The sequence below is a fragment of the Drosophila ananassae genome, chromosome XR (assembly GCF_017639315.1).
Source record: "Drosophila ananassae strain 14024-0371.13 chromosome XR, ASM1763931v2, whole genome shotgun sequence".
Lineage (NCBI taxonomy): Eukaryota > Metazoa > Arthropoda > Insecta > Diptera > Drosophilidae > Drosophila > Drosophila ananassae.
In genome coordinates, this window is record NC_057932.1 from 968,338 (window position 1) to 984,517 (window position 16,180).

Sequence of the window (16,180 nt, forward strand, 5' to 3'; positions counted from 1 at the left end):
TGGAGTGTACAGGTACCCTCATGGAGTGCTTTGCCATTCCCACCTGAATATCAACGCGCACATCAGCGGCAAGCTGGGAGAACTTCCAGAATAATTCGCTCCCAATTTCACTAGAGCTCAATCGCTCTAACTCATCCTGGAGTGTGGTGAATTTCTTGCGCAACGCAATTTCCAACGGCTCCAGTACCATGATGGTCAAATCGTCCTTCTGCACTGCATGCTTGACCTTATTATGCAGGGCTTCCATATCCTGGTAGGTCACCTCTGCTCTTCGCCGCAAAAGCCTTTCCCTGCTTGCAGGAACCTAGGCACTAGCTACGTCTCCAGACTCCATTATGCAATTTGTTTCTGTGCAAGGTGCAATGTAATGGAAACAACAGCAACAAGTTTTCCTTTAAAAGGTTTCCTTTAAGCTCTTTAATGATCACAAATCAATTAGAGCGCGATCACGTCGGGTTCACCAAATGTTGAGCTATCAGCGTTTTGATAGCGACCGAATTAATAAAGAATCCACAATTCAATTTCAATATTTTTATTGGGTCAATTTAACCCCAAAACAACTGCAGCGGCCGATCCCAACAAAACCGAATATACAAGTGCATAAACCTAAGAGCTTGCGCAGAAGCTCCACCAAAGCTCCCAAAGTGCATGCGCTACAAAAGAACAACAAAGCGCATGCGAATCTGGGAGAAACAAAGAATATGGAACAGCTGAGGAATGCTAAAGCAAAGGAATGCAAGGGAAGGAATTGCTTCAAGTGCGACAAAAAGCATCACACCTTGTTGCACCTGTAATCCACAAGCCTTCATTCCGCAGCTGACGGTGCAGCAGCGAACAAGAATTACAACAACAAGGACTACTAATCGGCACCGAGCACTATTACTCGCTGTTTCTTCCAAGGACTACTAATTGGCACCGAGCACTATTACTCGCTGCTCCTTCCAAATCAGCAGAAAGTCGGAAGAAATGGTGCCATGCTACACAATACAAGACTTGGATGGATTGTAACAGGAAGAATTAAGTCAAAAAGAAGAAACTGACGCATTGATTGAAAGGTGAAGAAACTGACGCATTGATTGGAAGGTTTTGGAAACTAAATAATTTGGAAAATCAAAAGAAACATCGTTCTCAGTCAGAGGTACATTGTGTGAATCACTTTATTGAAAATCTGCAACGAGCAGAAGACGGAAGATTTATTGTGAAACAGCCTTTCGCCAAACACCCTTCAGCCCTGGGGGAGTCGAAAGATATTGCCATCAAAAGATTCTTCGCACTAGAGCGACGATTAACCGATAATGTTCGGAAAATTTATTTAAACATCATGAAAGAATATGAAGCCTTGGGACATATGAAGTTTGTTGTAGTAACACACACCAAATTACGAGTGATGTTCGATGTTTCATGCAAAACATGTGAGGAGATTAAATTTCCCACACGCCAAGATAGGCGGCAAGGGGCAGCAGCGGGGGCAAGCAAGCCAGCACGGCTTACCGGTTACACAATGTAACAGTGATTTTGAACTTTTGAAGTGACATAGTAGGAATTGTTTATTGGGTCGTGTATATCACAAAACCATGTTTAAAAATTTGTTTTTCACCCTCAAAATCTTGATTTATGGTTAAAAAACCGTTTTTCGGGACTTCTTTGCGCTTAAAAATTCCTGAACGCGTTTTTTCAACCGATTTCAAAATTTTTGGTGATTTTCAATAGTTAAATTTTGTAGCTTTTGGAAAAAATATATATCTTCGATTTTGTTAAACAAAAAGGACAAAATTTTTACACCTGAAACTGAAGTTTTCGACTTTTATTCGTGTTTTTCGGATTTTGACGCCAGTTGTTCGGTACAACTTACAAAAATTCTGTCATCCATGCAGTAGCGTAGATAGGGGGGTGATCAGGGGGATCAATCCCCCCCCTTGGGTCTGAGAATTATAAGATGTGTTTCTTTTTCAAAATTGAAATCAAAATTGAAAAAGAAACACATTTTTACGCGATGACTGTGCAGTACAGCATTGCATTATTATTATTATTATCGCAGATTGCGGATTATTATCGCAGTGTAAAATAAAACTTACAAAAAAACAGGATATAATTCTGAGTCATATCCCCCCCATATCAAAAAGCTATCTACGCCACTGCATCCATGCCACATCCATGTCCAAAAGCTACTCACTTAATACCTTCGTTGTCAAACATTCAGGGAAATCAGGATTTCAGGGAAATAAACGAACCAGGAACTTTCCAGTTCCTACTATTTAAATTCCACCCGTACTTTAACGAATTATTGGGAATAAATTTCCAGACCAAATTCAAAGCTCAAATTGACATTGCCGAGCTTTCGTTCAAAACAACATATGCAACACACAATACCCCCGCATACAAAAATGCGAGTTCCATTCCCCGTGAACATTTCTGAGGGAGATTTCTTCTGCCACACAGTCAGAATTAATGATAACCCGACTATACCCGGAGGACCAGCTTACTAGAGGTAACAAGCAAATCCGATGAACAACAAACCTTCCTCTTTGAACAACCGCTTCAAGTCGAAAATTTCAATGAGAAACAATATTATAAGTCTCGGTCATTGAAAACCAAGCCGGAAGGGGCTAAAACAGATGAACAATTACAAATCCCAATGGGGATTTCCACAAATCTCAACTCAGAAGAACGACAACATCTCGTCAAACTATTAAAGTCATTCCCAAACTTATTAAATAATGACGATTAATCTCGATCCTTCACGAATATGGTTAAATACAGCATTCCAACGACAGACTCAATCCTATATCACACCAAGTCATACAGATATCCCTTTACTCTTAAACAGGATATCCAGAAATAAATAACCAAAATGCTATACCAACAAATCATTCAAAATAGACAGAAAACTTAATGACAAAACTATCTCCGATAGGTACCCAATTCCGAATATCACTGATATTCTAGATAAACTGGGTAGAACGAAATATTTCTCCAAACTCGACCTGGCCAGCGGGTTCCATCAAATCGAAATGGACCCTGAAAACATGCAAAATAGCGAATAGCGGGAATAGATCCGAGATAGATTAAGCGAAGAGTAGGAGAAAGATATCACGAGGAAGAGTGTTGCACAGATAAGGCACTTAATATAAGCGATTTAAGATTGTTAGTAGAGCAAAGTGACAAGATGTGGTAGAGACCATTGTAGTCCGAACATAATATCCCGAACGGATCATGTTGGGCATATGTCGAACTACAATGGCTGAGGTATAGAGGACAAAAGTTTCTGTCTACATTTCCATATATAAGATTATATAGAAACATGACACCCAGCATCGTTTTACGGTTTGTTAATGATGGTAAGTTGATTAGTAAAAGTCAACTACGATAAGAGGGGAGGTAAAGATTTGCATCCCAATTAAGTCCCCTCAGAGCGAAATTAAGGAAGTTTTTTTATACAGATTCAATGTGATCTTGGTTTACTCCGTATTGAGGACTCCAGACACACGATCCATACTCAAGAATCGGACGGACCAGTGATGTATATAACGTTTTAGTTATGTACGGGTCATTAAATTCTTTTGACCATCTTTTAATAAAACCAAGCACACCCATAGCTTTATTAACCATGGTAGATACATGGTCGGTAAATTTAAGTTTCAAATCTTATAGGACACCTAGATCGTTAACCTGAGTTAATCGTTCTAAGGCGTTCCCATAGAGAAAGTACATAGCCTGGTGAGGACTAGATCGGTAAAAAGACATGAGTTTACATTTCGATCCATTAAGCTTTCGGTTATTTGCTAAACACCAATTTTTAAGTTTATCCAAATCGGATTGAAGTCTTGACTGGGCACTAGTGAATTTATACTGAAGGCATAGCTGAACGTCATCAGCGTACATAAGTACAAGTGAATAAGTTAAGGCAAGGAGCAAGTCGTTAATAAACAGTGAAAAAAGTAGGGGTCCTAGATGGCTTCCTTGGGTCACCCCAGATGTGGCGCGGACTAAACGCGAGGTGACATCTTTAAAGAAGACATGTTGGGTTTTCCCAAATAAGTAGTTCGAAATCCAGATAAGAAGATCAGTTGGGAATCCCAAAAGATTGAGTTTACTTATAAGAAGCAAATGGTTAACAGAGTCAAATGCTTTACTGAAGTCAGTGTAAATGACGTCTGTTTGTAAGCCATTCCGGAACACATCCGTGATAAAAGATGTTAGCTCCAATAAGTTGGTATTGGTGGAGCTTCGCTTCATGAAGCCATGCTGGCACGAAATTATTATTAAAGTACATAGGTGTTGCAAATGTGGAGTGATAAGTTTCTCAAAAAGCTTAGGAATTGCTGACAATGAGATGCCTCTATAATTTGCAGCGTCGTATTTTTCCTTTTTTATGCAGCGAAATAATGAAAGATTCCTTCCACATAAGGGGAAAGATCAAAGTTTCCAGCGATAGATTAAAAAATTTAACGAGCGGTTTGCGCAGAGCCTCGGCGCAGTTCTTCAGAACACAGCCTGGTACTCCATCACGGCCTGGCGAATACACATGCTTGACCTTAAGAAGATCCGATATCCGGGCGAAATATAAGATTGGCTGATTGGATATTATAAGTGTAAGGCTGAGCTGAGCTGCTGCTAGGTGAATACGTAGTTTGTAAAAACGCTAAGTGTTTACAAAGTTATAAAACTGCTTCGGATCCTGAGTAAACTGATTCCTGCAGCGGCGAATATAACTTCTATAACATTCTGCGTTATGCACGGTGAAATTGGACCGAGCTACTAAGTATCTTGAATAACTAACTGTACAGCCAGATAATCTATGTTTATTTAAAAGTCTATTCATACTATTCTTTAAATTTATAAGATGCCTTGTATACCAAGGCGGATTCGTTGAAGCGGACGGATATTTCCACGGCACACAAGTCAAAAAATGAGTTTAAAGTGAAATAAAATTTTTGTAATGCGATGTTTATATCTTCACATGCCAGTAAATCAGACCAATCAAATTCCGAGATTTACTTATTTAATTTCATAAAGTCGGCCTTACGGAAGAAACGAACTTTATGAGATTTAAGTGTAGACTTAAGGTGAATTAAGGAATTGTTTTCGATTGAAAGCTCAAGAGTGGGATGATATGGATCCTCAGGGTAAGAAAGGGGCAAAGTTCTGTAAACAGTAATTCCATCAGGATCAGAAACGAAACATAAGTCCAACCGTCGACCTAAAGAATTTCTAACGTGGTTAATTTGCCCAAGTGACATGTCAAACATGCCCGCAGGGAAGGGTCGATCGAAACCAAACGAATAGTGGACAAATATTGCCAGTATGTTGGCGGTTCGGACGAAAGTGGTATGTACGAACAGGTAACACACAAAGATTGATCGGACAAGTGATTTTGATGCAGAGGAATTCAATGTCACCAAACTCTTGTGATTTTATCTCTTCAGAAGCTATTTTGGAGTCTACAGAGATTAACACTCCTCCTCCCCTTCGCAGAGTTCTATAACATCTAAAAGTGGTGTACCTACTTCGGAGGAAAAACTTCGGAGCTTGATCTCCGGCTTTAACCAAGCTTCTGTAAATACAATAATGTGAGATGCAAAGAAAGAACTATCAGAATACAGTTTGGGAAGTTTACTACGTAACCCTCTAGTATTCTGATAGGTAAATGTTAGAGAAGACATTAGGATAGGTAAGGTTAAGACGGTGATGCTAGGGGGTCATAGAATACCCCCCCCGCTTCCACTTGAGCCGCTAGGGCTCCTTGTGTTACCGCTGGGGCAAGGGTTTCACATAAGTGTCCGCGTCGAGAGATCTCTGAGAGATCGTTGAGGTCCGAGAGTTCTGCGGACCCGAAGTGTTTAAGTCTGCTGCGACCAAGTGCCGGGCAGTGGCATAGGAGGTGCGTGACCGATTCCACCTCCTCTTCATCCCTGCAGCTCCTGCAATAATCAATGTGGGGGACTGCAAGCCTGGCCGCGTGTTCACCTATCAGCCAGTGCCCAGTTATCGCCCCAATCGCTAGGCTGCAGTCTGGTCTGGTGAGAGCAATAAGTCTCGCTGATCTTTTCTGAGAGCGTGTCTCCTTTAGGCCAGATCAGACGTGAGGTTCTACAGGTCTGGAGGTTTCTCCATTTCCTATTGGCTGCCAGGTCAAAAAACTCCCTGCACTTTAGCCTGCAAGTAGCCAAGGGTATGCCTACTAATTCTTTCTCCGGTGGGAGAGGTTAGGTAGTCCCTGCCCTAGCTAGTTCGTATGCAGCGCAGTTTCCCTCGTGATCCCTGTGACCGGGAACCCAAATGAGGTAAATGTTATGCTGTTCAGCCATCTCGTTGAGAGATCTGCGACAGTCATTGACTGTCCTGGAGTGGGTCGAGAATCCGTTCAGTGCCTTGAGGGCTGCTTGACTGTCGGAGAAGATGCATATTGTATTCCGATTGCCCCTTAGTGCTGGGAATTTCAGTGCTTCCCTAATGGCTACTACTTCAGCCTGGAAAACACTGCAGTGGTCAGGGAGTCTGAAGGACTCCTTTAGGCTCAAATGTTCACAAAAGTAACTGTCTCCCACCTGGCCGTTAAGTTTTGATTCATCTGTGTAGATATGAATGGAGCCCTCCGGTCCCGGTGTCCCGGTGATAATGATTCTGTAATTATTGGTGGGTTGGTCGATGGGCACGCAGTAGTCCGTGCCCCCCTCAGGCATGAAGTTATGTAGGTTCAGTCTGGTATGACCAAAACTATTCTTGCTCCATAGATTCGCCTCTCGCAGTCTTTTTGCCGCCAGTGTAGCTATCTTTACCCCTATCAGTTCTACTGGTAGTAGGTCAAGAATGATATCTAGGGCGTCGCTAGGCGTAGACTGCTTGTTATACAGACTTCCGCCATGCGCTGCGTCTTCCTGAACCTTTTCCTGCATAAGGAGTTATCCAGGCCTGGCCACCAGACCACAACTCCATAGAATAAGATTGGTCTGATGATCGCTGTGTATAACCATCTGACTATCTTGGGGGACATTCCCCATTTCAGGCCTGCCGCCTTGCGGCAGGTATAGTGTAGAGAAGACATTAAATTTTTAAAACTGAGGAAGATGAGGTGGAAGGTTGGTCAGTGGCCGTAACATGTGGTAGTTTTACACTCACAGGTTTGGTTATTTTTTTTTTCACCGTACTCGGCTGATGTTCTTGGACGAAAATATTCTCTGGCCAAAAGCTGGCGGAACATATCGTCTTGAACATCTGCAAGGGCACACGTATTTTGAAAGATGACGTGTGACTGGTGTATGAATATTTAAATTTTGTAATGTCCACCACCTTTATGTTGACTTTTGTTTTGCCTTTGATGTAAGCCGAGACATCAATCTCAGAAGTATCAGGGGCAAGCCGGGAAACAAAAATGTGTTTCGATGGTGGGATCACCTGCAAGCGTTTTGGTGCCGCCGTAACTAATACTGCGGCATCAGTACGTACCGGATGTCCGGACGGTTGACTACCCTGTTTTGGTGACTGTTACGTGGGTTTGAAATATTGGGTCTGGGATCACTTGAACCGATGCCACAGGGGTCACATCGGATAATTGCTCATTAATTCTGAGATATTCAGAAGCCGAATTTTTCTCAGGTCCGGCCCTTGGGGTGGTCAGAGATATAAGCGGCTGCATAGTTGTCGGCTGAGCAGGCTGAAGATTATTCGCCACAAGCACATCACTAAAAGAGGATTTCTTACGCTTTGGCGACTCATATAGTAGTTGAAGAGTACTAAACTGTGTATCGAGCGCACAGAGTTGGTCATTGATTTTACGAAAATCACTAATCAACTCCTTGAATCCGCTTGTATTCTGCCTAATGAACGATCTCATTTCGTCCTGAACAGTACAACAACCGTCACAGCAAAAGTGGAGATATTGCATCCGAAACAGAGACCGTGAACCCAGCTCACTTAGCGTGTACAACTTTTTCACAAAGCCAGCAGGGGATGGTAGGCAGGGAAGACGAGATTGTCTTATTACAAGACTTCAACCAATCCAATTTCAACCTTCCAATTTAAATTCCATAATTATTAAAAATTAAGTAATTAATTTATTAAAAATTCAATAATAAATTTATTAATATTACACTATGCGACAAAAAAAAAAACGAAATACACTTGGGAAACGAGATAGTGTAGGTTGTTAATCTGGTCGAAGAGAACCCAAAAATATTTTTTTTATATTTTTGGAACCCTCCAATTTTTATTTATTAAAAAAAAACCGTTTTTCGGGACTTTTTTGCGCTTAAAAATTCCTAAACGCGTTTTTTTCAACCGATTTCAAAATTTTTGCTGTTTTTCAATAGTTAAATGTTGTAGCTTTTGAAAAAAAATATATCTTCGATTTTGTTGAACAAAAAGGACAAAATTTTTACACTTGAAACTGAAGTTTTCGACTTTTATTCGTGTTTTTCGGATTTTGATGCCAGTTTTTCGGTACAACTTAGAAAAATTCGGCCATTTTTGATACATATCAATGTTGTCTCATTAATTCTGAATAAAACGAGACAAATTTCATCAAAAAATAATGGAAATTGGTGAAGTTATAACGCTTTTCCCAAAAAAAGTCAACTCAACCTAGAGAGCGCTTCGGAGGAACAATGTGTATAAAAATAAGAGTATATTGCTTTCTTCTTACAAAAATTCTGTCATTTATGCCACAAATTAATATTGTCTCATTAATACTGAATAAAACGAGACAAATTTCATTAAAAAATAATAAAAATTGTTGAAGTTATAACGCTTTTCCCAAAAAAAGTCAATAAAACCATCGGAGCACTATAAGAAGAAGAGCATATTCCTGTCTCATACACACAGGTACTCCGGAGCGCACGCTAGGTTGAATTGACTCTTTTTAGGAAAAGTGTTATAACTTCACCAATTTTCATTATTTTTTGATGAAATTTATCTCCTTTTATTCAGAATTAATGAGACAATATTAATTTGTGGCATAAATGACAGAATTTTTGTAAGAAGAAAGCAATATACTCTTATTTTTGTATATATGTATCAAAAATGGCCGAATTTTTCTAAGTTGTACCGAAAAACTGGCATCAAAATCCGAAAAACACGAATAAAAGTCGAAAACTTCAGTTTCAGGTGTAAAAATTTTGTTCTTTTTGTTCAACAAAATCGAAGATATATTTTGAAGTGAAACTTCTTTAGGCGCGTAATGGATTTTCGGGGACGGAGTAAAACCGAGTCAGGATCGACACGAAAATGCGAGTACCCCACCCCCCTCACCGTTCACTGTCCCTCTCTCACCATATGCGCTTGTTGAGGTGGGAGAGCCGCTCACGAACGTTGTCTCTCTTCTCTTCTTTCCTCTCTCTCAGACACCAGCGAACTGCGCCACGCCAAGCATTAGCTGCTTGGTTAGTATACTGCGTCGAGAGTGTAATACGAGTGAAATACGTAATTGATTGTGGTTCATACGGTTTGGTACAGAATTTCAGTGTTAAAAATGAGTAGTGACGAGATAGACGTGATGAACACATCAGTGGCACAAGAGGAAATATCCCCTGAGAATCACCAAAGAAGAGGAGAGTCTGATTCACACAGTGATGACAATAACATAAGGTAAATATGACCTATAAGAGTTGATAAATATTTCACAATATAGTAGTATTGTTGGAATACGATTGTTTAACATATTGGCGAGATTATACTAACAGTGAAATATGATGTAGGAATGTCGTTAGAATCAAAGCAATGGACAACATGCGGTACAGACAGCGGAAAAAAGAATTAAAGCCTCCCAAACCTCAAGCTAAAACGGCAGCAGAACGTTGTAAAGCATACAGAGACCGTCAAAAACTTCGGCAATCTGCGGTAGCTGAAGCTATAACACCTGCTCCAGTTCCATCAAAAAAACCGAAAATCGTTCCAAATTCTACGTGTACTGCGAATTTATTGAGTCCCAATGATGGTCCAGAATACGTCCTACATGCAGCACAAATACATAACCAACATAACCAACAGAATGTACACGATGACCATGAACTCCCGAATAGAGAATCAATGAGTGATGTTGATTCCGACATGGATATTGGAGAGCATTTCGATGGGCCACCGATAGAATTTGATAATGACTTTGTGCCTCCCTATAGTGGCTATGTGAACCACAAATTTGCACATAAACAATTTCAAAAAATGTTTGTGGAAAATCCTTTCGGCTATGCTTGCAGCGTTTGCGATCGGCTTTGGTTCGAAAAGGATTTAAAAAAGGCGACATCCGCTGATGAAACGATGCTTAAAAAAATAACGGTATGTTTAAAGCATAATGTGGATGTTATCATAATTTTCTTAATGTCGTAACTCTTATCAATGTTTGAATTTAATAGTTAACATATTTTCCAGGCTCTTGCGAACATTGCTGATGCAAAACTATGTACTACATGCAAAAGGAGTATGCAGAATAAGAAAATTCCAACGCTAGCGACCTTCAATGGCTTCAAATATCCGGAAAGACCAGCCTATTTGCCTCAACTCAACCTCATTGCTGAAAGATTAATTTCGCCTAGACTACCATTCATGCAAATACGGCGAATAAGACACGTTAACGGTCAGTTCTGCATAAGTGGCCAGATCATCAATGTTCCTGTCTCGGTAGATAATATGGTGAGCGTTTTGCCAAGACATGTGGATGACGATTTTTGCATCAACGTACACATTAAAAAGAAATGAATCCATAAGTCGAGTTATTTGCAAGGGTTGGTGAAAAAAGAATTTAAGTGATCACGTATATATCTCGCACTTTAGTTACCATAACCCAATTATCACGACATTAGGAAATGATATTCATGAAATTGACAATGAAAATGACACATGATTGGTAAATTGTCATTGTAATTTCTTTGTAATTTTTAAGTGTAATATTGTTATTTATGTAATATTGTATACTTGTGAATAAATTGAAAATTTTTGGAACTACACATTAATCGAACGTCTTTCATCTAAAAGAAAATATTAGAAAGAGCAAATTCATGCTTCGTCGTAGAATTATTTAACCTCTAATTTTCAAACTAACCTAAGAGAGAAAATAGAGATGATGAAATGAAAATAGAGAGAGAGGAATACTAGAAGTTTCACTTCTGTCTTGCGTAGGCTTGACACACCCTTTTTTTTTTTTTTTCAAAAGCTACAACATTTGCCTATTGAAAAACAGCAAAAATTTTGAAATCGGTTGAAAAAAACGCGTTCAGGAATTTTTAAACGCAAAAAAGTCCCGAAAAACGGTTTTTTTTAAATAAATAAAAATTGGAGGGTTCCAAAAATATAAAAAAAATTTTTTGGGTTCTCTTTGACCAGATTAACAACCTACACTATCTCGTTTCACAAGTGTTTTTTCACTGTTGCACCGTGTTATTGATGAACCTTGTACCACTGTACCAGGGAAACGAAAGGGGGAGATGGAAGAGAGCAGTTAGTGCGAGTTAGTAAAATGCAAAGAATAGAGATAATAATATTTATTGAGCGAGAGTAGAAGCAATAGGATAGAAGCAACGCCGTAAGAGATGAAGAAGCAGAGCAGGGGTATGTTTAGAAGCAAAATTAATCAAATTATTATTTACCTCCAAATATATCACTGCACACGCGAAGCGGTACGGATCTAAAGATTGCAATTTGTTAATTTTTTTTCTTTTATGTGTATAGAAATAAACACCGATTGTTTGTGGAAAGCTTAATATAAATTTTTAAAAAACGCAGTGCGCACAAAAAAAACACGTCCGTCCGCTTTAAAATAAAGAGAGGAAGTATCCTTCACTCGCAGAACACATAGCAAACTTCAAATCTGTATTCTGCGAACTAGAAAAAGCTAATTTAAAAATGCAAACGTCAAAATGCAATTTCCTACGCAAAGAAATCGACTTTCTCGGCCACATAGTGACCCAAGAAGGGGTGAAACCGAACCCTAATAAGATAGAAGCGATAAAGAATTTCACCAGCCTTACACTAAAATATGATACTGACAGATACCCACCTAAAATAAATTTTAAAATTTTTGAGATACCTTCCAAACCTCTGGATATACTACAATAAATATATATAGAAAAAATCACAATCTTCACCTTACAGTTATTGATTTTGCATATGCATACGTTTTGACTAACAGATCCTCAATCAACGCCATTACCATACTAAAGACATTCTTTAGTCAGTTTGGCATCCCGAAAAAAATAGTTTATTATTGTCGGGTCAGGCAGCAGCTACGGCATAAATTGGCATATATATAAATGTAATAAATATAGTTTAGCCTATAATCATTTTCTCATCGCTTTGTTAGTCGCCTCAAGCCGACTCTTCTCGACCGCTCGGCTTTATTTTATCTTTGTTATTAAGTTAACGAGCTTTCGCCCGTCCTATGCTAAAAGGCGGCCTCACTTGTACTCTTTATCTCAGTGCATACGCATTCTAAATCGGAGCTTTCTGTCACTCCATTTCATATTCGAATAAATAAACATTTTTATAACGTTGTGAAACAAATAATTACCTTTTTATTATTTTGGATAAAAGTCATTGAAAAATCTCTATGACCGAACATTGGTGACCCCGACGTGATTTAATTAATAAAATTAACAATTCCACGAGCATAAAACAGTGCGAAAATACCCGTTTCAGTTTTGCGCGGTGTATCAACATATGTATGTACATATGTGCATTTTTGAACATCAACGGCACACCGTGCATCAGTGAAACAATTATTTTGTATTTATACATAAATAATTTAATAATATAAATAAATACAATACATACAATTGTTATCCGGTCCGCTAAAATACATACATACAAGTGCATTCGACTCACACAAGCTTTCATATATACATGTCGGATATGTTAAGCCTTCTCCTCGCGGGGTCTCGGGATTTCTTTGTTCGTTCCCCTGGTGGTGTTCCATGCCATGTTCTGGCTGATGCAGCGAGTCCTCGTTGCCTTTGTTGCTCATCTTTTGTCAAATAATGTTAGCAGTAAAGTCCACACGTCTAGCTCAATACGAAGCAGAGATGATAAAGAAAGAAGGACCAGATCTAGCAACACAACGAAGCCACACACGGCCTTAGTTCGCAAACTAAGTCCTCATCATACCAGGACTGATATATTCCCGCACGACCAATGGTCACACCTTAAAGTCTAATGTCTAAGGAGAGACTTAATTACCTCCTCTCCGACACGGCCATCCTGACATATACACGTCCTCGTGTCTATAATCAACATCTGAATTTCATTCCACTTTATAATTTTATTAAATGCTTTCAAAGAACTTAATCACATAATCTTAACTTCATATAATGTTCATCAACATAACTCAACTTCTATTTTTAACATATCTCTTATATTCTCTAATAAACCATTTCCATACAAAAGATCAATAAATCGTTTTCAAACTATACATTAATCAGTTAAAATAGTTACTTCGTAATCCAAAATACATAACTAAACTTTTAAAAGCCGAATTTTAAATTCTTCGCCAAACACATTGGCTTCACACATTTTCAAACAAATTAAATTGTCCATCGCTTTCAACAGACTTTTCCAACTGATATTGTTCTTTGTAATTTACATCAAGCTCTTCTGGAATTTGCACTGCCGGTAACTTTCGCAAACTTTCGTGTGGATACTTGTAACGCCTATTGTTCTGTGTAGACTTTAAAACGTATCGGTCTCCGTCCAATACCTCGACCACCAAAAAGGGTCCTCTGAACTTAGGATCTAATTTAGTTTGCTGTCTCTCGCTGTTTTTAAGCAGCACAAAGTCCCCCACACAGAACCTTGTTACTTTAGCCTTATTTCTATCAAATTTTATCTTCTCATATCTAGCGGCGTCCTCCATGTTCTTAGTGGCCAACTCCCTTGATTTAATCTTGTCAATTTCATCTTCGCTATCACTAATAGGTATCAACCCTAGTGGTCGCCCAACTTTACCAATCAAAAGTTCTAAAGGACTACACTTAGTGCTACGATTAACTGTACAGTTAAGAGCTAACTGTACATCCCCTAATGCACCCTGCCACGATCTAGAGCTTGTCTCAACAGCCGTCAAAAGATTCTTCAGTGTACTCATGACCCTTTCAACTTGACCGTTGGCTCGACTTGCGCCCGTTCCACTTAGATGTAATTGTATTTTTTGGCTAGAACAAAATTGCACAAACTTTGTGCCCGTGAAACTGCGCCCGTGATCGGCAATTAAACGTGTTGGTACGCCAAAAATGGCAATCGAAGATTTCATTGCGTTTATACAAGTATTAGCATCCAAGGAAAAGGAGTGATATAGATAAACGTATTTTGTAAAAGCGTCGATTTGTACAATAGTTTATTCCTTACGATCGCTTTTTCCGCTCAATTTACCCGATATATCTATGTGAATAGTGTGCCAAGAAATGCTTATTTTTTGAATTGGATGTAATTTCATTTGAGGTTTTCCTGACGTACCCTTAGACACTCTGCATGTAATGCAGTTTTCCACGAATCTTCGAACATATTTTGCCATACCTGAAAACCAGTAATGATCATACACTTTAACAAGTGTTTTCTCCCAACCTTAATGCATGATAGACTCAAGCACCTGATGTATAACTGACCAGCGAAAAGTACGAGGAACTACAGGTAAACAACGAGTTCTTGAATTTCTTTGAATCTTTCTATAAAAAACATTTGATCTAATTTCCCATAGTGGCAACTAATGCTAATGGTAAATCGTCATTCTTCAATTTAGTTAAGATTTCTGATATTTCTGGATCCTTTTGTTGTTCCACCAGTATCCAGTTCTCCGATATTTCTATTAAGTCAATTCGTTTTTCTTCTAGTTTATTTGGTATTGACTTATTTTTTTGACACACCGGGTTCCTAGATAAAAAGCCAACGTGTGCCATACGTTTACCTTCCCTGTATTCAATTTCGAATTCAAATGTTTGTAGGAACTCCCACCAACGATAAATCCTAGGTGACAACTCGACTTCATTTTGAGAAGATTTGATTGAGTTGCAGTCAGTAAAAATTACGGATTTTCTCCCATGTAGATAGTGACGAAAATGTTTTACTGCATTCACAACGGCCAATGTTTCCAATTAATATGATGTATATCTGGACTCGCAGGGGCTAGTTGCTCTGCTAAAGTATTCAACCACATGGGGTTTAGAGTTTATGCGGTGCAAAAGGATGGCACCATAAGAAAAAGCACTTTGAAATGTTAAAAGTGAATCCTGCCTTCACTAAAACGTCTAATACAAGTTTCAAACGTTCATACGCTTCTTTCTTCGTTTCTGAAAAGTTAATATGTCATCCATATAAACAATTACAAACGAATGAGCAAGACTTCCGAGTGCCTTTATTAAAAGATAGGGAATGTTGCTTTAGCAATGACATTAAAATTTCTTTTTCATTTTCGACCATTTCCGTTTCAACATTATCAAAATTAGTAGGTTGAATGGTTTCACAAATGTCTACAACTTTAGATTGAACAATTTTAAAATTATCATAGGAGACTTCTACTGTAAACCCTTGAGCCAATATTTCTCTGCCGATTACAATATTATTTTTCATACATTCGTCTGGTCATGATGTTTGATTCAACTTGTGAGGTACTATAGGTATTGGCATTACCTATCCCCTTTAAAAAAATAACGTTATGAATTCTCTTATTAGAAACCAGCTAACTTATTAGAAACGCTTTTCTTAATTAATGAGCACTCAGCTCCCGAATCAAATGTAATTGGAAATCTCTCACCATTGACCAGCATACTCGATTGAGGCTCCACTATAGCGCATAGCTCCACTCTTTTTTCTGTTCTGACTCCCAATCCAGCGTTCTGCACTTTTTTTTTGACAATTAGTGGCTATGTGTCCCGGCTCCTGACATCTGTAGCACGTTACGATAGTCCTCACATGACGGGGCTGCGCTAACCGCCACTCCTTTCCAGTTGTCGAAACCTGGGATCCGGATATACAGTCCTGCTTTTTGTGGCATAGTTTTCCACACTGGTAACATTTGATTTCCGTAGTTTTAGCTTGCTTCGTCTCTGGTTCCCAGTTCGTTGCATTAGGGCGCTCTCTTAGCGCTGAGAATACTTGCAACTCCGCTTGAAGTTCCCGTCGATTGCTAACATGCGTTGTGTGTATCATCCGCTGCAAAATTCCGCGGTCGAAATTAGCCATGAGCCCAAGAACCAACGCGATGGAA

General features: G+C 39.0%; 1 protein-coding gene across 2 annotated transcripts; it reads left to right on the forward strand.

Moving 5' to 3' along the window:
* The first annotated feature begins 3,372 nt into the window (after positions 1–3,372).
* On the forward strand, positions 3,373–10,704 carry LOC26513760. 2 transcript variants are annotated; one of them, XM_032456131.1, is made up of 4 exons: positions 3,373–3,378; positions 9,459–9,582; positions 9,693–10,269; positions 10,363–10,704. In XM_032456131.1, the coding sequence occupies exons 2-4, from the start codon at positions 9,467–9,469 to the stop codon at positions 10,687–10,689; spliced, it is 1,020 nt and encodes a 339-aa protein (XP_032312022.1). In that variant the 5' UTR covers positions 3,373–3,378; positions 9,459–9,466; the 3' UTR covers positions 10,690–10,704. The 2 variants fall into 2 exon arrangements, with proteins under 2 accessions (XP_032312022.1, XP_014760105.1); XM_014904619.2 differs by lacking the exon at positions 3,373–3,378 and having other exon boundaries at positions 9,153–9,582.
* The last annotated feature ends 5,476 nt before the right edge of the window (positions 10,705–16,180 follow it).